The sequence below is a fragment of the Palaemon carinicauda genome, chromosome 35 (genome assembly GCF_036898095.1).
Source record: "Palaemon carinicauda isolate YSFRI2023 chromosome 35, ASM3689809v2, whole genome shotgun sequence".
NCBI lineage: Eukaryota > Metazoa > Arthropoda > Malacostraca > Decapoda > Palaemonidae > Palaemon > Palaemon carinicauda.
Genome location: NC_090759.1, coordinates 63,972,097 through 63,999,035, shown reverse-complemented (window position 1 = coordinate 63,999,035; position 26,939 = coordinate 63,972,097). Strand labels below are relative to the sequence as shown.

Sequence of the window (26,939 nt, the reverse complement as noted above, 5' to 3'; positions counted from 1 at the left end):
CACACAAAAAAAAAAAAAAACTTACAATAATTAACAGAATATGATGTTGAATCTTCTTGGAGCGAATTCCTAAGCTCTGGGCTTTTAAATGTCCTGCATTTATCCAGTTCAAACAGCATGAATATAAAATACACTAGAAGACAAAATATGAAAATTCATTCAAAACACAGATCATAATTCAAACTTACCTGTTTCTCATACATCTTAGCCAAGAATTCAACGTGGTAATACTTAAGGAAAACCTTAGTTTTACCCAATGCCCAGCCATCCATTTTTAGCCGGAGAAGAAGCAAACGGCAGTTCTCCCTAGAGGCAGTCACCCTTTCATCAAAGTTGAAGGCTAAGAAGCAATATCTGAAGACGAAAGTAAAAATTCTTGTGTTAAAGAACTCTATTTAGTTTAGTTTTATTCAAGAAAACTCAACTTGCATGGAAACATATGATCCATATTACAGTATAGTACTGCATCACATCCAAGAAACAGTGTACTGTACAAAGAAAATTAAGAAATATCTAACCCTATTTTGGTTTTTTATAAAGATTTTTTTTTTCAATTCTGAGGTTTCCCCTGATCAATTACAAGATAAAAGTAAAAATGCTTTACATAAGTGAAGCCCTACCATGCAGGAATTCAAAGGTATATTGAATTCTTATACCTCTGGGTAGTGTTCTTGCCCCATCACTTTTCACATTATACTTTATACACAAGATATGAGTTTAGCCCCCAAAAACAAAATTTTTATGCATGAAAATTATGCTTTTTTAACAAAAATTTCATCTTGAATGTAGAACTGTGTGGTTGAATCCCTTATTATAGATTTAGCTAAAATTAATGCATGGTGCAAATTATGGGGGATGAAGTAGAACCCAAGAAAAACTCATGGTATGACAATGTCTTTTTTCACAGCATAAAATCCATCCAAAATTCTACGAATGGTTCTTGATTGCATGTTTACTTTTGAAAAATTTCCTGTCAGGTTTTCCTACAATTGCACAAAATACTGGTATACTGAGGAATCTTTTGAGACATTTTATAATCAATCTTTCTGAAGGAAATTTTTTAATTCTTTTATTTCTACCATTTTTTTAATATTGTTCTGTATAATTTTCAGCTGCTGATTATTTTTCTTTGTTAGATAAAAACTTTGTCTATTATATTCCTTATCCATGATCTAGATAGCAATCACTGGCACTGTCATTCAGTTCTAGGTGCATGTTGCATAAGTTTTTTTCATATTTCTGACAATCCTTTTCATCCAGATCTTTCCAGGTTGTACCATCCAATATATAATCAATGCAGTGAACAATGACCGAATAAGGAAGGGCATCTGGTTATAGACCGATTCCCCACTGGTTCCACTTCTCCACATATCACAGAATTCCTCTCCAACCCCTTCACCACACTCTTATTCTCCATCTACAATTTATAACCAATTATCTCTGCTTATCCCTTCTAACATTCAGTCATTCATATTACAGTTTTTTTATAATTAATATTATCCTAATTCCTTTTCATTTATTATTACGCTTTTTATTCATAATGCCGCCCAGGTTGTGCTTTCCCCCTCCCCGTCCTCCACATCCCTCGCCCTTCACGCAACTCCATCCGACTACGCACATGGCTCACTTTGTTTTATAATTCTTTTATTAGAGTGTTTCTCATCTATAGTGTATTTTTTACTTATATATTTCCCTTCCACCTCGAGATGCTTTTCCCGTTGGAGCCCTCGGGCTTGTAGCATTCTCCGGTGTTACGTAGCCCCCAACCTGGACCCTCAGGCCTATGCCACGGACGCCATGTCTCTCGACTGGAACACCTGGCACAGGATCTACCCTTTTCCTCTGGTCAACATGTTGATGCGAGTTCTGGACAGGCTTCGGTCTTTCCACGGTCAAGTAGCCCTTGTGGCCCCCAACTGGCCGAACAGCAATTAGTTTCCTCTCCTAGCGGAGCTGGGTCTCCAGCCTCGAAGGCTTCCCAACCCGTTGCTGTCTCAGACAGTACAATCTCGCAGTGTGTCAGCTTCCTCAGGAATTCTGAGTGCCCTAACTTTGTGGACTTCATGAAATTTGCTGCTCAGAAGGATGCTGCTAACGATCCTATTAACACTTTGTTCCTGGAATCGGATAAGAGGGATTCTACTCTACGGCAGTATGATTCTGCTGTTCGGAAATTGGCCAAGTTCCTGAGGGATTCGGATGTTAGAACGATGACTCCCAATCTTGCAGTTACCTTTTTTCGAACATTGTTTGAAGGGGGTTTAGCTGCAAGGACTATTACCACGATTAAGTCCGCCTTGAAAATTCCAATCCGGGTTCAATATTGATCTTTCGGATTTGTACTTTACATCCATTCCCAAAGCTTGTGCTAGATTGAAACCAGCAACTCGACCTGCTGCGGTTTTGTGGTTTCTCAATGATGTCCTTAGGCTGGCTTCTGATACTGATAATGATTCTTGCTCTTACATAACAATCCTTAGGAAAAAGTTATTTTTGTTGAGTTTGGCTTCCGGTGCTAGAATATCTGAGCTGTCAGCCTTATCCAGAGATCCGGGTCACATTGAATTTCTTCCGTCTGGGGAGGTCTTACTCTCGCCGGATAGACGGTTCTTAGCTAAGAATGAAGATCCCCAGTCCAGATGGACTCTGTGGAGAATTGTTCCACTTCCTCAGGATCTTTCCCTGTGTCCTGTCTACACTCTCAAAGGTTATTTGCGTAGAACTTCTTCTACATCTTCAGGCCCTTTGTTTATTCGGGAGCGTGGCGGAACTCTTTCCCTAAAGGGAATTCGACAACAAATGCTTTATTTTATTAAACAGGCCAATCCTCTCTCGGTTCCTCATGCCCATGATGTCCGAGCTGTGGCAACGTCAGTTAATTATTTCCATAACATGAGTTTTGAAAATTTGAAAAGGTACACCGGGTGGAAATCTCCTACAATCTTTAAGCGTCACTATTTAAAATCCTTGGAGGCCCTTAAATTTGCGACAGTGGCGGCTGGATGTATTATTCCTCCGGGTAGAGACGAACCATTGTAAATAGGTCCCCTCTTTTCTTTTCCCCTTTCTTTTCTTATCTTGTCTCCTCATAAGGAGCGTATTTAGCCTGCCTTGCCTACTCCCCCTACCGTTCTTGTTGTACTTTTTATGTGCAATCCCTTACCTCAGGTTACAGTGTTTGCTTGGAATTTGTATTTTTACTTGGTTGTATTCGCTTTTTCATTTTGAGTGTTTTCCCAGTTTATGTTTGTTTTGTATATCTTATGTTTTATATTTGTAAATATTTTTGTACTATTAAACTCTCTTTTTGCATTACATGTTTTTAGTTTTAGTCTCTTGTGTTTAACCCTTCCCAAGCTTGTACCATTTCTCTGTTATAATTTCACATAGCAACACAGGTCGAGCCCAGAAAATGGATTTTGACGAAGGAAAAATGTATTTTTGGGTGAGGAACCTGTGTCGCCCAGTGAACCCACCCTTTTCCCTTTTTTCCCTCACCCTGGTTGGTCCAAGCTTCGGGTGCTGGGAGGAATGAGGATGGGGGGTGGGGAGATGTGGGGATAGAGAGAGAGTATGTTGATGAAGGAGAGGTCTAATTGGTGATGGATCTATGGTCGTGGTTCAATCACGCCCCAGTTTTCTATACCGACACTCAATGAGTGAGCGAACTAGGTTTATTCCTGGCATTCCATGCATCTCTTTTTCTCTGGTATTCAGCAATAACTATGCCTTAGAAATGGTGCTAGAGGAGCATTTCACTGGGCAACACAGGTCCCTCGCCCAGAAATAGATTTTTCCTTTGTCATAATCCCTTATATAAGTCAAATTAAAATTTTTTTATTTTAAAGTAGCATAGTTTAATATGGAATGTAAGGATACTGTATTTGAAAAAATCACAAGTACACAATTTACACATCCTTAAATGTTTCATAAAATTATCACTTCATAACAGAACTATTTCCAAATTATGATATTTCTGACTTGCTCCTCTTGATCAAACAACATGATGGACTACTAATAATAAAAAGGAAAATAAATTTTTACAAGCATCTAAGAAAAAAATAATGTAAAATTATTGAAAAACTTAAAAATTATTTACCTGCGTAAGAAATCAGCAAATGTTATTCGGTGAGAGAAACCATGTTGCCGAATCCTTACTGTTTCCATCACTCCAGCATATCTTAATTGCCGTTGAACCTACAAGGAAAGAATATCTATCATTCTCCCACAAGGAACATAATAAGAATAAAAACTTTTCAGGTTGAACATGGAAATAGTACTGAATTTCATAACCACCTTTGTAAAAAATTTACTAATGATATCAATAAATAAAATTGCCAAATCACATAATCCAATAGTAGTTATGCTGTAACAGTATAATTTAGGATCATTTTAATTTCATAAATGTCTGTCATCAAATAAAAACTAAATACTGTATACAAATACGCTGAATCTCAATTTACCTTTTTCGTATCAAAGTTATCTGGCCGCTTTTCATCATTGGGCTTGATGCACCTAACGAAGTGTGGTGTACCATTGACCATCTTTTGAAGGAGATCCATGAGAGAGTATCTGAAGTAGGTGGCCACTGTCTGCTGAGCCTTCGTTTGGGAGGCCAAACCACGGCTGTCATATTGGGTCTGAGGAAATTAATTCCAGTGATATAAGAAAAAATGTTTCTGTACAGTCTAACAATTTACTTGCTTGTTCTTTCGTCGAAAAAGGCAATATGGAATGGCAGAAACAACATATCAAACCACATTGTATTCTTAAGCACTTGCTACAAAATAATTTTTTAAGATAATCTTTTAGAATTAAACCTGATTAATAATAAATCTTTTTCATAGAAGCTGTGTCCTAACCTTGGTGCTACCTCCGAGTCTTGAGGGTGTTTGCTTGTTAAGAGTGCCACGAGGAGAGGATCTGGGTGTTGCATAATATAGGTTACCTGTCTTTGTTAGAGGGCACTGGAAAAGGAACCTGAAAAAGAAATGGAAATGGATATAAACATTTAGCCTAATAGGAATAACTAAAACTAATTTCTGTAATGCCCGAATATCATCTTTTTTTATCAAATTTATTTTTAATGTGAATTCTATTGCCTGTATAAACTGAACAAAATTTGTTCTTTAATTACATCCAAATTTTTAAATTTTATAATTATTTAATTGTGGTCTCATGTCACATGCACCATCTAAACTCTTACCTACCGTTCAATCACTTTTATATTTCATGTTTAGAAAATGGAGTTACAAAAATAGTAGGAAGGGGAGGATGTAACATGATATATGATTAATGGGTTTATGTGAAGCCATGTATACTACAAAAACACAGTTTTCTTCATCCCAGCCTCATTATCCATACAGTATATACCCAAATCCCTCATCAAGTGGGAGAACAGACTGTCTGAATAATATCAGAATATATATACATATATAAAGTTCAGATGAGCACTTCAAGATACTACAGCATTATGAATTGCAATGTCTAAAGACAATGAACTCTATAGCAAAACAAAAGCCACTTATACTGCATCAGTATCATCTGGATAGAGCCATAAAAAGTCACCATTCATATGAGAAAGAGACTATTGACTGTGGAATTCTCTCTCTTTGATCATCAATGTTTATAACTTAGTAGAAGGTTCTGAACTGCATCAAATTGTTGTGTCAATGTGGACAATATCTTGATTCTGTTGTATGTCAGGATAACCATAGGTGCTTTGGTACCATTGTTTCAAATGAGAAATGTAGCTCTCACTATAGGAACAAGGGTCAACATATCCCAGTTGACATACAGTTCCAAATCCTGACAAACCTGACTCATCAGGGCCAGAACTTAATGAAGTTCTGACCTCATTACATTTAACTAGTGGTCCAGGTACCTCCAAAGTTTTATACCATTCCAATGCACTAATGCTGTCATTGATGCTAAAGTATGGATTCGATCTTACCTGATAGACAGTCCAAAATTTAGGACTCAAAATTGAAATACTCTTCAAGCTAAAGTGAAGACACTTTCTCATGAATGGATTGAATGACTCCCAAAAGTTTACATTCTAGGCATGAAAGGATGACATTTGGAAGTTCCACTTCCTGATGTCTCCCTGCAAAAGGGATTTTGCTACACAGTAAAGTAACTAATGGAGCAGGTTGGCAGAAACAAAAAAATATCTTTGAACACCCCAATTGTCAAGAGCAAGAATGGAAACTAATAACTGAACTTTAATGAAAACAAACATGATCTTTTAAAAAGTGAGTACCACAAAGGAATGCAAAGAAGCACAAGCCTCAAGATGGAATAAATGTATAACTGGTAAAACTATACCATCACCAACAAAGCTTACGAGTCCGAGGTAAGCAAAGGACGTTGAAGGAATCTATAAAAATTTAGAAATCACACCTTATCTCTTAAAAAAGGAAAGGAATGAAAATAGCCAGCAAAAGAATGAATAATTCATCAAATGAATAATAAGTAATAGTTAAATAATGCAGGAAAATGATGGTGCTGGAGTGGAAAAAAGCAGAGAATTTTGGTTATCTGCTAAAAGAGCTCCTACCTCACAAAAATGGAGAAAGGTGATTAATGAGCACTTAAATGTTTAAATGGCATACCTGTCATGAGACGGTCATTCTTTTTCAATTGTCTATTAAATAAAAGACTGTTGGATCTTGCAAAATTCAATACCAGGAATATGGGCATAAATATGACTGAGGAGGCTTTGATTAAATAAGGAATAATGTGGGATTTCAATATTTTGCAAAATTACCCTGTACTGTATAACAAAACTATTCAAATAAAACACTATTTTCCATCTAAACACAAACTGCAGTCTCAGGAAATGCTAAGCTGAACTGTATATTCAGAACGGGCTAATGTCCAAGTATAGTAGAGATATCAACAGCTTATTAAAAATTATTTTCTTGCTAATTAAAAGGAAAATATTAGACTAATCTACATGAATAGTGATATCACCACAAAAAAAAAAAAAAAAACTCAATATTTAGCATACCTCCAACTGAAAAGTATCTATCCCCTGGTGAGATATGCAATAAAAAATAGCAAGCAAATGGCAAGATGACTAAATTGGTGGCCACGTTTTAAATACTCACCGAATGACATCATGGGAGCTTTGTCTGAATAGTTGAATTACTTCTGTCGGAAGGAAGTTTTTATTCTTTTCCAAGAAGTTTGAAACATCATAATTAACTTTTCCAGCAAAGTGTCTGATCCCAAAGTCAAGTCCTTGGGCCTTTGGTTTCATGTAGTACTGAGACTTGATGTTGCTATGAAATTTATCTGTCAATGATATTTAAAGTTATCTTTCAATAAATTCCTTGATGTAGGTCTACAGTATTTCTTATAAAGTTAAAAGCAAGTCATGTCATTATTCATTCTGCAATTATTATTTTCTAAGTTCTAAATGAGTCTGTTTTCTCTAACACAGCTCAAATACTTTTGACAAAAACCTTTTTTAATTGATTATAAAGCATCTCGAGTATAGTAGGTATGGTTATCAGGTCATAGTTTAGAGATGAAGATAGTTTGACCCTTTCAAAGTGTGTAAATCTCCAACATTTTGGGAAGAATGAGAAGAAACTAAAGCATATTCAAGAATACATCTTTGGTTTGTCCCAGATGGTGATTTATCTTACAGCATATAATCTATTGTGTCATAGTAAATTTTTTTGTAAAACTAGAGATAAATACATACTACAGTACTATGCAAGGTATACTGAATTATCATTAAAATGAAAACAACCAACATTCAATCAATTATGGAGTGTTTTTAGATATGATAATATTTGTGGTTGAGAGCTTTTTATAAGAAAAGAACATATAAGACATTTTGGTTAAACTGACCAAGCAGAGGGACAATACAACATAATTTATGATTACATACCTACAAGAGACTGATCACTTGCTTTTGGGAACCGACTCTCCTCATCTAAGAGTGCCAGAAGACCCATGGGTTTGGCTAAGAACATGTCCAACACTGGACGGTTGTCAGCAAACTCTACTATATCAACCTGTTGGAGAAACATTAAATATAGTAGCTCCTGCTGATTATTTTCTGGCCATTCTAGTCAATATTAGTTGCAAATCAATATGTAACTTTGTTAAAGAATGAGATTAACAGATATAAAAAGTTATTGATTCAAGCACATGCTATATAAAATAAATTGCATTAAACCTTTAAAATCTAAATATATTGAAAATTACTCTAACCTCAATTCCTTCTGACATATATTCCTGTTGTTCCCAAGTGAAAATGTGTTGGTTGAAGAAGTACTGGATCTGTTCATTGGCAATGTTGATGCAAAGTTGCTCAAAAGAATTATTCTCAAAGTTTTCAAAGCCAAAGATGTCCAGAAGACCAACAGCTAGATGATCACCACTAGAAAAATATTATTACAAATTTTTATATCTTCTTTTCCAAAACAATTCCGAATTATTTTGCAGGTTAACTTATGTATAGTATAGTACTATATTGAAAATTATATATTACTGTAAAGTATTTCTTGATTTACTTTGTAAAATACACTTATTAAAATAAGGTGATCTGATTTAATGTTCAAGATAAGTGTTAAAAGTGATTTACAGTTACATGCTTGTCAGAATACAATAACATCTACAAGACAAAAATTCTTAATTTGTATCAATGTATTTAAAAAAATAATACTTTTTAATAAATTTAGCTATTAAAAATATGTTCAATTACTAGGATGTTAATAAATCTTGATGTAGATACAAGCAACATGAGATAATGCTTCAGTAGTAATAAAAAGTAATGTTACAAAGTCAGCCTTACTAGACCATCCTGCAGAATGAGAGAAGTCTGTTAATGTTGTTGACAATCCAGTCAAAAAGTCTCCCATACATGGCCTTTGCCATTGCATCTCTTGTGGAGTTGGCCTCCTCCACAGTGTTGTTTCTTGTGATGATTTCACCTTTCGTAACAACGCTGTTTGACGTTAGTGCCTCTGCAAGATCTGTCGGGTCGATTCCCAAGAGCTCGGAAACTGGAAAGAAGTGATGAAAGAAATTAGTCATCACTGAATTTCTTAGTCTTAAGACAATTTTAAAGGGGACATGGGTTTTACAGTCGAAGATAGATTAATGATTCACAACATAATTAAGCAAAGACAGTAATGCACAGTATTAACAAGTACCATAGTATTATGACTAAAGATGTGTTGGTATATAGAAATGCCAATAGAAAATATAACTATAGAAACTATAATGCACTAAGATTTATTAGCTGGGTACTAGACCTAGTAGACCTGGGAGGAACATAGAGAGTAGAGGTCCCCTTTTTGGTTTTTGTTTCATTTGTTGATGTCGGCTACCCCCCAAAATTGGGGGAAGTGCCTTGGTAAATGTATGTATGTACTAGACCTAGGGTGGCCATTCAACGCCAGGGTGCAACTACGGTAGTCACATCAAAGGTAAATTTAATATAGTTTTGACAGCAATACAGAAGAAAGACAGCAGAAACAGAGGTCTAATAGAAGGTTAACAAGTTAGTGCAACTAGGGACTGAAGGTGAACTAAAAAGACACTTTAGTAACGATTACAGTTCACCATAAGGTACGCAGAGTACTCACTACCCCTCTACAGTAAAAATTGAAAGGATTGTGTTCATACAAAGTCATCACTGAATGATAAGATAAAAAAGAAGTATTAAAATATCCTTACCAATTTTGATCTGTTCTACATTTTTAACAGCCGCTTGTTCCATGTTATCTTTATCAATTGTCTGATAAAAGTCAACATCTCCTAAATTTATCACGGCAGCAAGAATCCTATAGACAGAATCCAGTTCATCATCTTTGAAACCTAAAGACTTCAGCCCTTCAACAACCTTCTGGAACTGCTGGACATTGTACTGAAATGGTGAAAGATGAATTAGATATCCTATGCATAACAATATCAAATCTCTCAACAGATTTCATAGCTTCTTTGCCTCACTGTTACCAAATGTCACTTAAGCTAGAATGTAAAGTTTCTTCTTTGTATGAAAATTCTAATATCACTTGATCATTATAAAGGGCTATTAAAAGTTAACTCGCTCACCTCACTGACTTCATGGGCATCAATGGGTTATAGATATTCAAACTAGACTCTTGGCATCTGTTACAAATTTCAGTAAGGTCAGGCTCAAAATCTTTTGTTTTAGTGACTACTGGGAACATGAAATTTTAATTACAACAAATTATTCTTCAGTGCTACATTTATCAAACCCTTAGCTTTCAAAGAATTTGACATTCATTTACTTGAATAATACCGGTAATCTAAAATATTTACAGAAGGGCCTTGGGTTATAGTAATTTTGAGTATGATTCAATCAAGATACTTGCATACAAACTTGACCTGGGTTACGAACATTACATCGTCCTACAAGTGAAATAACTGAATCTATTTACCACAATGCAATGTCTCATTTTCCCGCCTATCTAAAAAAAAAATATGGAAAAAGCAGTTGTCTCTAGATAGGTGCCTTGTGATAACTGAAATTAAGTGTGTCTATAAAAATAAATTAAGTGATTCAATTGGTGATAGTGAGTGACATTGAAAAGAGAGAACTCCCGATATTTTACTAGAAGTTCTCAGAGGAACATTCATCGTACAAGCGCTAACCCCCTATTCCTCCTCTCTCGTCTCCTTCATGCCAGCCACGACTTTCCTCGAATGTAAAATGAAAAGTTAATTCATCAACATTTCTACTTTTTGTTGTGAATTATTTAGTATTAATTTCTGATGTTAGGCATTATAATTTTTCCTGCAATTATCATGAAAAACCTTTAAAAAGGAGTATACAGTATACCGTACGTGTATTTATGGACGAGTGGAATGCCTTGAGTGAATTTCTTTTTTTTCTTATAGGAAAAATAATTTTATGACAAGATCATTTTTGGTTGCGAGCAAATTCCCAGAATGAATTAAACTAGTTAACTGATGTACTACTGTACTGTAGATTAAAATCTCATATAATAATGAAGATATTGATCATAAATCTCTCCTAAAAATTGAGACTCATGTTAATCTCAAGGCCAGACTAAAGAGGGCAGCTGAAAGATAAATAACCTAGATTTCCTTATAAAAACTAATGTTCATGAAATTTGTAACACACTTTAGTCTTGCAATTCAATGACAATAGGCTACAATTAGGCCAAAAACAACAACTGGTGTAACTTATCAGCAATTACCCATACTGAGGTCCTAAATCCAATACTGTATATAAAAGTAAAGTATACTACAAATAAAAAAAAATCAATAACAACCATAAAAAATTTGGTTTCAGGAATAATAACTTCTTTTCTCACCTCACTTCCCGTCTTACTCCAGTTAGTTCCTGCCAAATAGCGATGCTTATCGCGCTTGCTTTTGTCCAGACAATATTGCATCAGTTTATCTTCATCTTCAAGGCCATCATGCATATAATAAAAGATGTGGAAACTCTGCTCACCTCTGGAAACACAGGACATTTCCACATATCACAATTTTTCTGATTAACCCATTTGACTGTCATACAGTATTTTATTTAAGAAAAGCCATCAAAATTATGGATTATGACTAAAAGGTATCAAATATGCCATAATAAAATAAAAATACTTATTGAAAAATATAAGAAATTATTCATAATTTTCATTACCTTAATGAAATACGTCCTTAAAACACTAATACCGTACAGTACAAATTCAAATATACTGTACTAACCAAAGACCTACTCATTCTAATCTATTATTCTGTCTTATGGGACATGATAAACTCTTCTAAATAGTTGAACTTACTTTTGGTGGTGAACAACTCTAGACTGCTCTAGGAGATAGACAGAAATCTTGGCACCCGTAACTTTTCCCTGACGAGTGTAGGACAGTTCCAAGTATTTTCCGAACCGGGATGAATTATCATTGATTCCAGTTTTGGCATTTCCAAATGCTTCCATGATTGGATTCACTTGCAAGATCTTGTCTTCAAGGTTTCTGTTTGGTGCCTGGAAAGAAAATCACTTTATAGTTGAATAAATATGGCATAGAGATAGTATAGTATTATGAATTATAGCCTATATGATTTAAAATAATGAGGAATGTCACTCAAATGAAAAGGTAAGCAATTCCAAAGTATCCCAGTCTTTTAACCAAATAAATCTCCTAATAACCACAATTTGGAAATTGCAATAAAAAAGATATAGGTCTGAAAATGTTTGTAGCATAGAAATAATATTGTTTTATATATACTGTACTGTAGTTAAAAATTTTCAAGTACAGTACATGCAAAAATCATACATACAGTACTGCACAACTAATTTAGAAGATTCTGTACTTCTTTATTCATCATCATGAAAATGTAGCAAGCTCAAAGTCAAGGCAGATTATCATAGTGATTTGAGCCACTCTAACAATTTTTTTTTTTAAATATTAACATATACTTTAACTTTTTTCTCATACATGTTTCTCATGTATGTAATGTGGGTAAAAATTCAGAGGAAATATACAAAAAGTTGGAAAACTTCTTTGCATGAAGCATAAAGCAAGAAGCTCTCTTAGCACTATTCATGAGTGCAAAACATTGAAAGCTCATTACATCACTGGACGCAGCTTTGGCAGGCGAGGCAGGATTTCAGGCATTTTGTTCCGATTTGCACTGCCAATCATAAACGACTTACTTGTGTCACATCCAGTCGATTTACCTTGCCTAATGTGACGAGGTGCTTCAGCAGGAAATTGGCACTCTCTGTCTTTCCAGCACCCGATTCTCCAGAGATCACGATACACTGCGGCATCTTATGGTGAAGCATGTTGTGGTATGCATTGTCGGCCATTGCAAAGATATGGGGTGGGTTCTCACTTTTTACCATGCCTCGGAACAAGTGAGATTCCTAAAGTAAAAAGTTGGCGTAAATTCATTTGATGACAACTTTTATATGGTAATAAACTTTAAAATATATGGTTTTATCCCCCCAAAAAATTTCATCTTGAGTAATCTTACGCGTCCTACTCAAACATGAATTTGTTGCATATTATTGACTCATTTCCGGGTCATCTAAAAATAGCTCTTTTTATATCAAATCCTAGTTTCTTCGGGACAACTGCTGATTTTAAATCTTAACTAATAAAATTTATAGAATACAGAAATTGAAAATAAATTTACTTTACAAAATTCTACCATACTATAATAATAAAATTTCCAAAATTAAAAGTAAAAGAAAGTTTTCCAGATTACCTTGTCCCCATAAACACCCAGTTCTTTAAAGGGATTGACAGCAATAAGGATATCTCCCATGTATGTGTAGATCTGATCAATCTTGTATCTTCGGCAGAGATGATCGACAATGACATCCTGGAACAAAAGAAAAGTATAATTATCTTATTAGGTTGTAGTTCAGAAAAATGTGGTGTAGTATTTCTTAAAACAATGATATTCATTTTTACTTAATATTAAATACTGGGTACTTATAATTACAAACCTAGTACAGCATTATTTTGCTACACATCTACAAAACATTATCTCTTGCAATTAATAAAATGTTCCTAATATATCTGATACAGCATTAAAATTATTTAATTAATTTGGCTTGATCATAAAACTATTCTCAATAAAAAAAAAATGTAAAAAATTTCTAAGCAATTTCTTAATGAAAACTGACCTCGGAAAGCTTTTCCAGACAAGCAAGGTCATCCATCCATAATGGGGTTCTCTTTGTCTTACGATCTGCCTTGAGGGCACCGCCTTTAATAGTAGCTTCAGGATGTTTCTGGATGAGTTGATTGTGTTTGCGAAGATCATTCTGAAGTAACACTAGGCCTCTGCGAATCTGTGGAGTGGAATTTAGCTAAAGACTTTCATTTCTAATACATAGATGGAGATGGGAACTAATAGAAGAGAAACTATGGTGCTCTTGTTAAGTTGAGATACTTGTGGTTAATAAGTTCCCTTTACATACAATTAGAGATAAAATGCAATAATAAAATTGCAATTCTCTTGAAGTCTTCAGTCGTTTATCATGGTTGGATCAACTATGTATGAAAAAATTTTTATGATTAAACTACTGGCTTTATCTTTTAGGAATTCTCCTTAGTGTGCCTCAATGATTACAGCAATACTGAAATTTATGTAAATGCTTCAAAAAACAAATACTGTAGAGTGAAAGACCAGTCTGCTGACTAGAGTATGACCACACTTGAAGGGATTCCAAGACTCCTCTTTCCAAGCAATTAGTTTCAGGAGACAGTAGGCTTGTGTGTAATGGACTCCTTTATATGGTACGATTGATCACTTGGCACGCACCAGAGGGTGATGATATTTCCATTGGAAACTTGAGTGCAAAAGGCATTATTGTGAATATGTACAATATTTGCAAAGTTAGGCTACTGGCTGATCTTTTAATCAAATTTGTGTGAAATTTGTAAACAACCTACCAAGGTGTTAATTATTTTGAAGACATTTAAATATTGAATCGACATGTTAAAAACCTCCATTATCCAAGCCTTCAAATTATTTAAGGTGAAATAAATTAAGGCACAAATAATACCTCCTCAGGGTTGTTGGGAACATTCTTGATAAAAGGATGTTGTAGAAGTTCTTTGGCTATGGGTCTCTGCTCAAAGTCCTTCACCAAACATTCAGAGATGAAGTCATTGAAATCCATTGTCCACTCGACAGGTCGATCCAGCTGCGGTGGAGGATTTCTTGGAATCTGTAAAAATATACAATAATTGAAATTGTATATACAAACGTGTACATAACAAATGGAAAAAAATAAAACAAAAATAAATCTGCAGAGGAAACAAGATTCATAAATAAGGAAAAACAACTCGCAAACAAGCAAATCAACAAAGACTAAATTGACAAACACAAATTCACCCATTCGTTTGCAAAAAAAGAAAAAGAAAAAAATAAATAAATAAATCTAGGCAGTCTACAGTAGTACCTCCGTTTACAAGCGATTCTGGAAACAAGCAAATCAGAATAAAGCATAAAAATTCAAATCAGTTCACGAGTATTGTATCAGTCTACAAGCAAACATTCCCTCTATATGCACATTTTTTTGACAAATACTAATGAGACTAGCATGTGATGTGCATTAATTATTATTTGCCACCCTCGCAGTGTCACGCGAATTTTACGCCAATTTCTTTTGCCTTAGCTTATTCCTTCCTTTGTTCACTTTAAAATACTTACACACTGGGATTAAACAAATCTACAGTACCTGAAAAAGTGCCCTCATGGGATGGATCTCTGAAAGAGGAGGTTCTCCATCGGCCAGTTCAATGGCTGTGATTCCCAGGGACCAAACGTCACAACGGACGTCATAGCTGTAATCGAGCTGCTGTTCGCAGGCTATAACCTGAAAAGGGGGTTAGAATGCGTTACTTTCTTTCTGCTTAAGTTGTCAAAGAATCTAATGAAAATCTATCCTTCTTGAGATAAGTCTGTTGTCTTCCATCTTATTTTTCTCAGACTAGAAACATTAAAGCATTAAATCATCACTGGCCATTCTACTGACATTTAATTCAAATAAATAATTACAATAAATTGGATTATCACAGGTGATTGTTTTAATAGTCAAAATGTTATTTCATTAACAATGTTTTACTTAACACAGTCAAGTTTTTTAATGAAGCAATTATAAGATAGTTCATTTTTTAAAGACTTACAAACAGTTTCAAGATATCCTGTCTCCACTTCAATAATATAATCGCTTATCCACATATGTTCAAAACTGTGTATAAAATTCAAATCCTCAATTTAAATGTTTACTCCTTACACTACAGTCTAATAGTTAGCTTTTAAATCTTATAATATGATACTGTACATCATTTCAATAGAAATGTAAGCTGAATTTCATATTAGTTTCCAACTTTCATTTAAAAGGTCATACGGTGCTACTATAGTGTGAGGTCTACTGCCATATGTCGCCTACCCAGGTGGAGGACGAGGTCTACCGCGTGACCAGCGTCCCCAGAGCCCCACACCTAACCATGAACTGCCCAAATCCATAAAAAACGTGGCCTGCCCATATAAAAGGAAGCAAATGGATCTCCTAAATCAGTTTTTCCCTCGGCCTAAAAGAGATAACAGCATTCTACAGTGAACCACCAGCAACAGGAGCACACACACAGGCAATTGAGCGATCGTGGTTGGACGCTAAAATGATGATTCTGAAGAGATTAATGCGAGGTGTTGGTCGTCAGCTGTTCCAGTCTCATCTTGATCATTTTTGCTGGAAGGTGATGAAAAAAACTTCCAATGATCTATTTGTGTCATTCTTAGAAGATGTACGAAGTGTGTATCGCTGGAGTAAATGTATGGAAATATATGATAACCTGTTTGATGTACGAAGTGTATCGCTAGAATAAATGTATGGAAATATATGATAACATGTTTGATGTTCGAAGAGTGTATCGCTAGAATAAATGTATGAAAATATATGATAACATGTTTATTTTTACCTTTAGGCTATTCCTTTTTTTATAATGTAATCAGAAATCCAATTATCTATTTAAGTCATTTTTAAGATATGTGTAAATTAAGTGTGTATTGCTTAAACAAATGTATGAAATGTGTTTTATCTCTGAGGGATGAATAATTCAGCGGTAGACCTCACGCTATAGTACTAACGGGAGGTAGATCTCACACTATAGTGTGGTAGACCTCACGCTATAGTAGCACCGGTCATACCTTGTATTTGAAAATAATTCCACTTGAAGAAAAACAGTCTAGATAAACAATATATATATATATATATATATATATATATATATATATATATATATATATATATATGAGATTAAATATGTTTACTTGCATTTGCACAAACAAACAACTTCCTTATCGACAATACTCTTTTTTTCTCTTTTTTCTTTACATTCGGACTGTCTTACCTCTGGGGCCATCCAATATGGCGTGCCTACGGAGGTATTACGTCTTCCCCAGGTCGAGGAGAGATGAGAGCTCACGCCAAAGTCGACCAACTTGATAGCACCTTGATTCGTCAAGAGAATGTTGTGGCCTTTGATGTCTCTGTGCATGCAATGATTTCCGTGTAGGTAAACCATAGCCTGTAAAATGGAGAGTTAAAGAATAAGTATATAACAGATCCCAGAGAAAAGTTATTGCAAGGTAGATTATGGATATAAACTGACAATGGAATTATGGAAAAGCATTGCTAGTAACACCACCAAAAACAGAAGCACTAAAATAATGCAATGCACTATGAAGAAAGATTCATATAACCTGACCTGTTAAAAATAATAAAAAAATATGAGCTGTTATAGAGAGAATAAATACAATACCGAAATACAACAGATCATAGATAAAATATGTAAGTTATGATGTAAAAGTACCTATAGAAGAACCAACCATTAATAAATACTTGAAATATTTTTTCTTTACCTAGACTACAAAGAATGTTACAAAATCTAAAAATGTAAGATGCCCTCTTAATTCATATCCCCATATTGTAGGTAGTAGGTTGGCCAGGGCACCAGCCACCCGCTGAGATACTACCGCTAGAGTGTTATGGGGTATTTTGACTGGCCAGATGGTACCACATTGGTTCCTTCTCTCTGGTTACGGTCCATTTTCCCTTCGCCTACACATGTCCACACTGAATAGTCTGGCCTATTCTTTACATATTCTCCTCTGTCCTCATACACCTGACAACAAATATTTCTTCTTCACTCAAGGGGTTACTACACTAATTGTTCAGTGGCAACTTTCTTCTTGGAAAGGGTAGAAGAGACTCTTTAGCTATGGTAAGCAGCTCTTCTAGGAAAAGGACACTCCAAAATTAAACCATTATTCTCTAGTCTTGGGTAGTGCCATAGCCTCTGTACCTTGGTCTTCCACGGTCTTGTGTTAGAGTTCTCTTGCTTGAGGGTACACTCGAGCACACTATTCTCTCCCTTATTTCTCTTCCTCTTGTTTTGTTCAAGTTTTTATAGTTTACATAAGAGATATTTAAGTTAATGTTACTCTTCTTAAAATATTCTATTTTCCATTTTTCCTTTCCTCACTGGGCTATTTTCCCTGTTGGAGCCTCTGGGCTTATAGCATCCTGCCTTTCCAACTAGGGTTGTAGCTTAGCTAATAATAATAATAATAATAATAATAATAATAATAATAATAATAATGGGTTGGCCAGGGCACCAGCCACCCATTAAGATATTACCGCTAGGGAATTATTGGGTCCTTTGAGTGGTCAGACAGTACTGCATTGGATCCTTCTCTATGGCTACGGCTCATTTTCCCTTTACCTACACGTATACCGAATAGTCTGGCCTGTTATTTACATATTCAACTCTGTCCTCATACACCTGACAACACCACTATCACCAAACAATTCTTCTTTGCTCAAGGGGTTATCTACTGCACTGTAACTGTTCAGTGTCTACTTTCCTCTTGGTAAGGGTGGAAGAGACTCTTTAGCTATGGTAAGCTGCTCTTCTAGGAGAATGATACTCCAAAATCAAAACCATTGTTCTATAGTCTTGGGTAACGCCATAGCCTCTGTAACATGGTCTTTCAATGTCTTGGGGTAGTTCTCTCTTGCTTGAGGGTGCACTTGGGCACACTATTCTATCTTATTTCTCTTCCTCTTGTTTTTTTTTTCTTTAAAGTTTTTTATATTTATGTATGAAAGATTTATTTTAATGTCATAGTTCTTAAAATATTTTAATTGTTCATTACTTCTAACTTAGTTTATTTATTTCCTCATTTCCTTTCACCACTGGGCAATTTTTCCCTATTGGAGCCCTTGGGCTTATAGCATCTTGCTTTTCTAACCAGGTTTGTAGCTTAGCTTAATCTCCTCTTTTATGTAAAATAACTAACTAAACGTGTGTATATAAATGATATAAAACCAGAAAATTAATTGCAACAGGAACAATTTAAACTCATGGCTTCTAGACTAAGCAATACGTTATCCCAAAATTTAAATAAATGTAAAATATAAAAAAAGTACGAACGGGACACTAAATTAAAAACGAACAGTGAACAACTAACATAAAAAGGGGTCCACTTGTTGGGCTAAAAGAGGACCTAATGCAAGCTCCAAAAATAAACTCTAAATAGATATATACTGTAGATCTAAGGATCACATGCTACATCAAGTGTTTCTTATTGAATCCTGGATATTGTGGGGACAGTGATTATAAGATAGTGAAAAGTGTATTTATAGAGTATAAAATGTCAAAATAACTATGTTTCCGCTAATTAACTTGCTATAATATATAAATATATAGATATAAAACTGACAGAGGACAATTTTTATTTTGGATACTTTTTTTTATTATTATTTTGGATACTAAATCTTTAACAGCATTAATAATATACAAACAGGCAAAACTCTTAAGCTGAATATTAATAAAAAATATATATCCAGAAGCAAAGCCAGGAAATGAAATACTGTCCAAAGAGTTTTGAGAAACAAAACATTTCAATAACAACAAAATCAAGACAATGTCACGGTTCAGTATCCATTTTCTTTTTTGTGTGTCTGAACATCGTACAGAAGGGTTTAGGACTTGGATTTCAGTAATTAGCTGCATGTAATATCTCGTGGATGACAACCTTAACTTTGAAAAAGTTATTTGCTATTGCACTTGGACGAGTGTTTTATTGTACCAGTGTGTACATATTTTGAAGTAGTCAAAATTAGGAACAGTAAATGGGCATTTTATTTAGCATTTTGGGAATTATATCAGTTTAAATATTATAAAAAAGGTTCTAAAGTTGGGTATGGAAGAAAAGATGAATAGATATACCAAACAAAGACCAGAAAAAAAAGAAAATATAAGTACACAGGCTGCCTGAGTTTTAGCCAACCGTTCTTAGAAAATTGATGAACCAAACAACAAAGTAGTACTTTAACAATGGCTAAATGCAAAACTAATTAGTTCCCCAACGTCCCGCACGTTCACTTTGTTAAACGTTTTCCAGTTACGCAGATATGAAAGTCATCAAAGGAAATGTTGTCCCATACGGAAACAGAATATCAAGGATATTTTCTAAGTCTATAAGCAGAGTATGGAACTATTCTTAACTCCAGCAGTGATGTGGAAACGACCTTACCGAAGAAGGGTGGCATTCATCTTTTATTCTTCTTTATTTTGTTTATAAGCGTGACATCCAAATTTAGAGGATAAACCTATATGATATTCAGTTTGTAAATACAGAAGATACAAGAATGGACATATGTATACGTAAATAGTCTAATAAAAATATTCATAATTCATTACCTCCGACAATTATATTTCTCTTAGCTCAAAATACTGAAATAATCTTGCGCTATATCCCCACTCCTCAGAATCCTGAGAGAGAGAGAGAGAGAGAGAGAGAGAGAGAGAGAGAGAGAGAGAGAGAGAGAGATTACAGTTTATCTTTCCTCCTATACCGTAACCTGGGGTCAAGCAAAGAAAGGCTATTCTTAAATGGCTTCTTTGTAGACGTTACCATCTTGCCACTTCCTCCTGCTGAGTGGAAAATTGTCTATCGTCCCCATTCTGGCTTCTTTGTCCAGACTCTCCCAAACACCCAGAAGGTCACGTGATCTGTAATTTCATCCATCAGTTGCCTCCTATTCCCCCCAGCTGTTATTTATTTTCTTGTTTCCCGTCTGTACAATACGCATTAATAGAAGCCAATCACCTTCGCTTGGAAATCATTCTCCATTATTCAAGGGAGATTGCCTGTTAACTTCTAATATATCTATCTATCTATCTATCTATCTATCTATCTATATATATATATATATATATATATATATATATATATATATATATATATATATATATTTGTATAGAAATATGTACTGTATATTGTATATACAGTGAAAATTTGGAAATAAATGGTCATCATTAGCCTTTACCTTGCAGTATTAACTTCCAATGAATCTAACAGCGATATATAAACTATAATAGAAAATTGAGTACTGTACTGCACATTAGGGCAGTATTAATCGCTATTTTAGAATACGAGCATCATTATGGCAATTACTACAGGAAGGTCGTTACATGATTCGACAGAGGTTGATTGATTGATTGATTTAAAGTTTTCAGGCATCCTGACATCTACGGTCATTGACGCCGGTAACATTTAATTTATGTATACAAAAATAAAAACTGAAATAAAATAAAAAATAAAAGAGTATTCAATTAAAATTATAAAAGTACTGAGTAGCTTGACAACGTGGCAGCTCGCCAGAAAATGGATGCGGTTTTTTTTTACTAAAAGAAATAAAGAATTAAAATGGTCCGGTGCTATGGTGATGTTGAAGGGTCGTAGCTGTATGGTGGCTCCCCAAACATGGTCAAACAGGATACACCTGTTGGGAAAAGCATAACGCTACTACTTCTAGCAATCTTGTTATTAGATGAGGGTACTATGAGGCTTTGGACTCCCACGAATATTCTGGATACACAGATGTAGATGAATATACACGTATATATATATATATATATATATATATATATATATATATATATATATATATATATATATATATATACACACACACACACACACACACATATATATATATATATATATATATATATATATATATATATATATATATATATATATATATATATATATATATATAGCGTGAGATCTACCTCCCGTTAGCACTATAGCGTGAGGTCTACTGCTGAGTTATTCGTCCCTCATAGATAAAACACATTTCATACATTTGTTTAAGCAATAAACACTTAATTTAAACATATCTTAGAAATTACTTAAATAAATAATTGGATTTCTAATTACATTAAAAAAGGAATAAAGGTAAAAATAAACATGTTATTATATATTTCCATACATTTATTCTAGCGATACGCTCTTCGTACATCAAACATGTTATCATATATTTCCATACATTTATTCTAGTGATACACTCTTCGTACATCAAACATGTTATCATATATTTCCATACGTTTATTCTAGCGATACACTCTTCGTACATCAAACAGGTTAATCTAGCGATACACACTTCGTACATCTTCTAAGAATGACACAAATAGATCATTGGAATTTTTTCTTATCACCTTCCAGCAAAAATGATCAAGATGAAACTGGAACAGCTGACGACCAACACCTCGCATTCTCTTCAGAAACATCGTTTTAGTGTCCAACCACGATCGCTTAATTGATATCTCTTTTAGGCCGAGGGAAAAACTGATTTAAGAGCTCAATTTGCTTCCATTTATGTGGATAGGTCACGTGGACAGGTCACGTTTTTGATGGATTTGGGCAGTTCACATGTTCGATGGTTAGGTGTGGGCCTCTGGGACGCTGGTAACACGGTAGACCTCACCCTCCACCTGGGTAGGCGACATATGGCGGTAGACCTCACGCTATAGTAGCACCTATATGTGTGTGTGTGTGTGTGTGTGTGTGTCGACTATCACAAGAACGAGTTTAAGAGGAAAATAGCTTTCTACAACTGGAATAAACTGGGAAAAAAAGATCTTGGAATCCTTTCTAAATTACTGTCTCGTTATCACGGATAAAATTATTCGTTTATTGTCAGTTTTCGAGAGGATAATTCTACTAAGCTTGGTCCGTTACAGATGTAAACACGATGTTGGGTGCATTTTCATTTGCTGTAGCATACAAGCGTCTGGAGACGTATATTGGTTAACCGAATGCAGACAGCAGTCCTAAGTGACGTTTAATTTCAGAGACCGACGGTCATTTGAAGTGGTTACTTGATTTGTGGTTTGTGGGCGGTATGGGAAAAAGAAGTACCTAAGTACCTTAGGTACTTCTCTTGGGGAGAAAGTACATTAATCTTACCACTCGCAAATATTTACCTTAACCGTTTCAAAATTCCTTTCTTAGGACTGTTTTAGTATAAATGAATATTTTTCTAAAAAAAAAAAAAAGTTTTTATCACTAACATTGTCACGATGTCAAATTTTCTTTTGAAATCAAGGAATGTAAAGTAAAAGAACAAATTAAATATTTTAAAGTGTTTTCCTGATTGCTTAAATGGTATATCTTTAAATGTGTTTATTTCTTTAAAAAAAAATCAATTATCTATTCGATCCAGTTTTATTACTTTTGATTTCCCTCAAAAAGCAATATTGATATAGCATATGAAATTATCATAACTACCTAATGAAGATTATACTCGTACACACTTGATGCATATGAATAGTGAAATCAAATAAGTTAATTTCAGAGCATAAAAGTAGGAATCGATGAAATATTGCATGAACTGTTCATGATGAACCACCCGGAATTGGACTGATTTAAGGGAGATTGAAACATCAGACAAGGATTAATTATGAACATTCAATTAAGAATCACATCTGCTCTTAAAGGCTGAATACAATCACACCATTACCTATTTTTGTTTCGTTACTGTCAATGGAATACTTAAATAATTAGCAGAATCAGCTGATCTGTCATGATGAGGCACAGAAGCCAACAGAGTAGGTTTACAGCATCACTTGGAAGTTTATTCAAATACATTATATTTTCTTCTTGTCGGTAAACCTTTATCTAATAAAATATTAAAATTCACAGAATTCACTGAAAACGATAAAGCTAATATGGAAAGAATATATTCTTATAAGTTGAAAATATATATCTCGCTTTTCAAGCGAATTTTTATTAAAAGGGGTATTAGATGTTAGTATAATTATGTATAATAAGAAAAGCAGGAATGAATTGATTTAGGAGTGTGATATTTAAAGATAATAGCCTTTATTAAGTGAATTAATAAAAAAAATAACTATACCAAACATATAATTACAAATGGAGAGAAAAAAATAAATTGCCCACATTGTCTAGAGTAATACCCATAAAAAGAAAATAGACGAAAAAAATTATTTAATATTGTATAACTACTGTAAAACCTACTCCCGGTGATGTCCTTCCAGAACACCGTTATGGCAATAAGATGAACCACAGATGAGCATCATCCCGCTTCAGAGGTGAGATTCGTGACCCGTGATGCCATCTAAACATCTCATCACAGTAATTTGCTTCGATTTTATTTTTTGCATTTTTTTTTCTCTGCACAATTCTTTTTACGTCATGTACATACACAATGGCGGTTCTGCAAATGACTGGCTAAACATTTTCTGTCAGTGGTTTTATGAATATTAAATACGGAGGTTCTGGAAATGACTGGCTAAACATTTTCTAACAGTGGTTTTATGAATATTGAATACGGAGGTTCTGGAAATGACTGGCTAAACATTTTCTAACAGTGGTTTTATGAATATTGAATACGGAGGTTCTGGAAATGACTGGCTAAACATTTTCTAACAGTGGTTTTATGAATATTGAATACGGAGGTTCTGGAAATGACTGGCTAAACATTTTCTAACAGTGGTTTTATGAATATTGAATACGGAGGTTCTGGAAATGACTGGCTAAACATTTTCTAACAGTGGTTTTATGAATATTGAATACGGAGGTTCTGGAAATGACTGGCTAAACATTTTCTAACAGTGGTTTTATGAATATTGAATACGGAAGTTCTGGAAATGACTGGCTAAACATTTTCTAACAGTGGTTTTATGAATATTGAATACGGTCATATATACTTTCAAAATTTAAGACGGGCGTTTTATGCAACTTATATAAAAATATTTTCAAAAAGAAATCCAGTATGAAAATGAAAAATATTGAAAAACAGTTATGAGGATAATAAATGAATAACCAAACTATAATTAGATTAATACCTTGCCTTTCACTTACAAGTCCTTGTCTTGTTCCCAATGTAAGGCAAAATTACCTTTCATTACATACGTGATTGCGTTGAATTCCTACATAATTATGGTTCATCAACTAATTTCCCATAACCTGAAGAACGTTTATTTTAAATTTAAAAATTTATGAAAGGCTATTTGGCAGTGCATAATAAATATTACCTCTAAGGAGAGAGCTAATTTGTTCTCTAAATTGAATCCCTGGATTCATTGCTTCATTGAAAATATATATATATATATATATATATATATATATATATATATATATATATATATATATATATATATATATATATATATATATATATTATATATATATATATATATATATTATATATATATATATATGTGTGTGTGTGTGTGTGTGTGTGTGTGTGTGTGTGTGTGTGTGTGTGTGTGTGTGTGTGTGTGTGTGTGTGTAGAGAGAGAGAGATAAATAGAAATCAACAGGGAATAAAAAACACAACCTGACTCTACAACTCTTTCGAAGTTAGATCTCAATTTTTTCTTCAACTATTTTTTTTTTTTAAATGGCCTAATTAGGATAAAAGTAGTACGATCAACTACCTCAACAGACGTACATAGACACAAACAGGGTTTGCGGAAAAGACACCAAAGGATACTTCTTCAGTAGGCTAAATGTTTGATGTTTTAGAAGACAGAGCGTTAACCCTATTTATTTATTTTATTAAATGGCCGAGTTAAGATAAAGTTAGCCAGATAAACTGTCTCGATAGATCTATAAAGATACTAACAGTGTTTGCAGAAAGGTATAAAAAAACACTTCTTCAAAAAACTCTCGGTGGTTTTAAAGAGCAGAGCGTTAACCCTACAATCCAACCCTTATCTTCCATCCGTTCTTAGAACCAGCAATCACTCAGAAGAAGACGGAGCTCCATGACAAGTGAAAAACCAAGTTTGCACGAGAGGATGCAGCAAATGACAGTAAATGGTGAGATAAAAAAGAAGAACTTCCCGGAAATGGAAAAAAAATCTGGCAGGTAGATGACTTCTGAAAGTTCGGGTTAAATGTAACATCCTGTGTCCCATATTTTTTATTGCAAGATATTAAAGGATATGGAATAAAGGATTGAATAAAGGAATAGATACAAAAGGAAGAAAGACAAAAATACAGGTATTATATAAGTTGGAGAATATTCCTGCGGGATAAGCATGCTAGGCAAAACTAAGGTAAAAGGCAGTCTTAGGGTTAAAAAGACTTATAAGCATTATTTACGTAGAATAACTTAATAGAACTAGAACTCCGAAAATATACTGGCCCAACAAAGATTTATATTTAACAATATGAAAAAAATAAGCAAATATAAAAATAAGTAAATATAAAAATAAAAATTAACAAAAGTATAAAAAACCCCAAGTTCTATAGACCTTGGAAAAAACCTACAACCAGCCTAGCATGTTCCAAGAAAAGGACTCGTTAAAAATGTGTAAAACAAGGAAACGTCAAAGACACAAATAAAAGAAAGGAAACCTTAACAATTACGCAGTCATCATCTACTAAGGTGTTCTGCAGTAAAAAGTGTAATAAAGACAGCGATGACCTGGGTACGAAGACAAATGGATAAGAAGGCGATTTTGTTCAGTACAATCGGAAAGAATGGTTAAACACACAATCATAAAACCATTGATATTGGGATTCATAGTAGGAAGATTGTCAGAGAAGTTATGGTTAACTACTGCATTGTAATTGTTGAGTGGCTACTTTCCTCTTGATAAGGGTACAAGAGACTCTTTAGGTATGGTAAGCAGCTCTTCTAGGAGAAGGACACTCCAAAATCAAACCATTGTTCTCTGCTCTTGGATAGTGCCACAGCCTCTGTGCCATGGTCTACAACTGTCTTGGGGTATTCTCTTGCTTGAGGGTACAATCGGGAACATTATTCTATCTTATTTCTCTTCCTGTTGTTTTGTTAAAGTTTTTATACTTTATGAGGGTAATATTAATTTCAATGTTGTAACTGTTCTTAAAATCTTTATTTTTCCTGGTTTCCTTTCCTCACTGGGCTGTTTTTCCTGATGGAACCCCTGGGCATATAGCATCCTGTTTTTCCAACTAGGGTTGTAGCTTAGTAATATAGTGAGGAAAATGATGGATTCCTAAGGATGCTGGATGTAACACACTATAAACAACCAGTCTCTGTAGACTGTGATTAAAAAAAAAAAAAAAAAAAAAAAAAAAAAAAAAAAAAA

The 26,939-nt window shown here is 34.2% G+C and overlaps 1 protein-coding gene across 7 annotated transcripts in view; it reads right to left on the bottom strand.

Moving 5' to 3' along the window:
• Positions 1 to 26,939, bottom strand: part of LOC137627799 (myosin-IIIb-like) — a 205,067-nt gene that overhangs the window by 47,740 nt on the left and 130,388 nt on the right. For 6 of the 7 annotated variants that reach the window (XM_068359153.1, XM_068359152.1, XM_068359157.1 and 3 more), the window contains 17 exons: positions 16,890 to 17,066; positions 15,215 to 15,352; positions 14,537 to 14,701; positions 13,652 to 13,819; positions 13,228 to 13,344; positions 12,671 to 12,883; positions 11,796 to 11,998; positions 11,328 to 11,472; positions 9,700 to 9,889; positions 8,813 to 9,023; positions 8,230 to 8,398; positions 7,904 to 8,030; positions 7,113 to 7,299; positions 4,863 to 4,980; positions 4,464 to 4,640; positions 4,100 to 4,197; positions 189 to 354 (listed from right to left, as the gene is read on the bottom strand). In XM_068359153.1, the coding sequence (XP_068215254.1) occupies positions 189 to 354; positions 4,100 to 4,197; positions 4,464 to 4,640; positions 4,863 to 4,980; positions 7,113 to 7,299; positions 7,904 to 8,030; positions 8,230 to 8,398; positions 8,813 to 9,023; positions 9,700 to 9,889; positions 11,328 to 11,472; positions 11,796 to 11,998; positions 12,671 to 12,883; positions 13,228 to 13,344; positions 13,652 to 13,819; positions 14,537 to 14,701; positions 15,215 to 15,352; positions 16,890 to 17,066 (2,769 nt within the window). The remainder of the gene's footprint in view (positions 1 to 188; positions 355 to 4,099; positions 4,198 to 4,463; positions 4,641 to 4,862; positions 4,981 to 7,112; positions 7,300 to 7,903; positions 8,031 to 8,229; positions 8,399 to 8,812; positions 9,024 to 9,699; positions 9,890 to 11,327; positions 11,473 to 11,795; positions 11,999 to 12,670; positions 12,884 to 13,227; positions 13,345 to 13,651; positions 13,820 to 14,536; positions 14,702 to 15,214; positions 15,353 to 16,889; positions 17,067 to 26,939) is intronic. The other variant, XM_068359154.1, reaches the window with a different exon arrangement.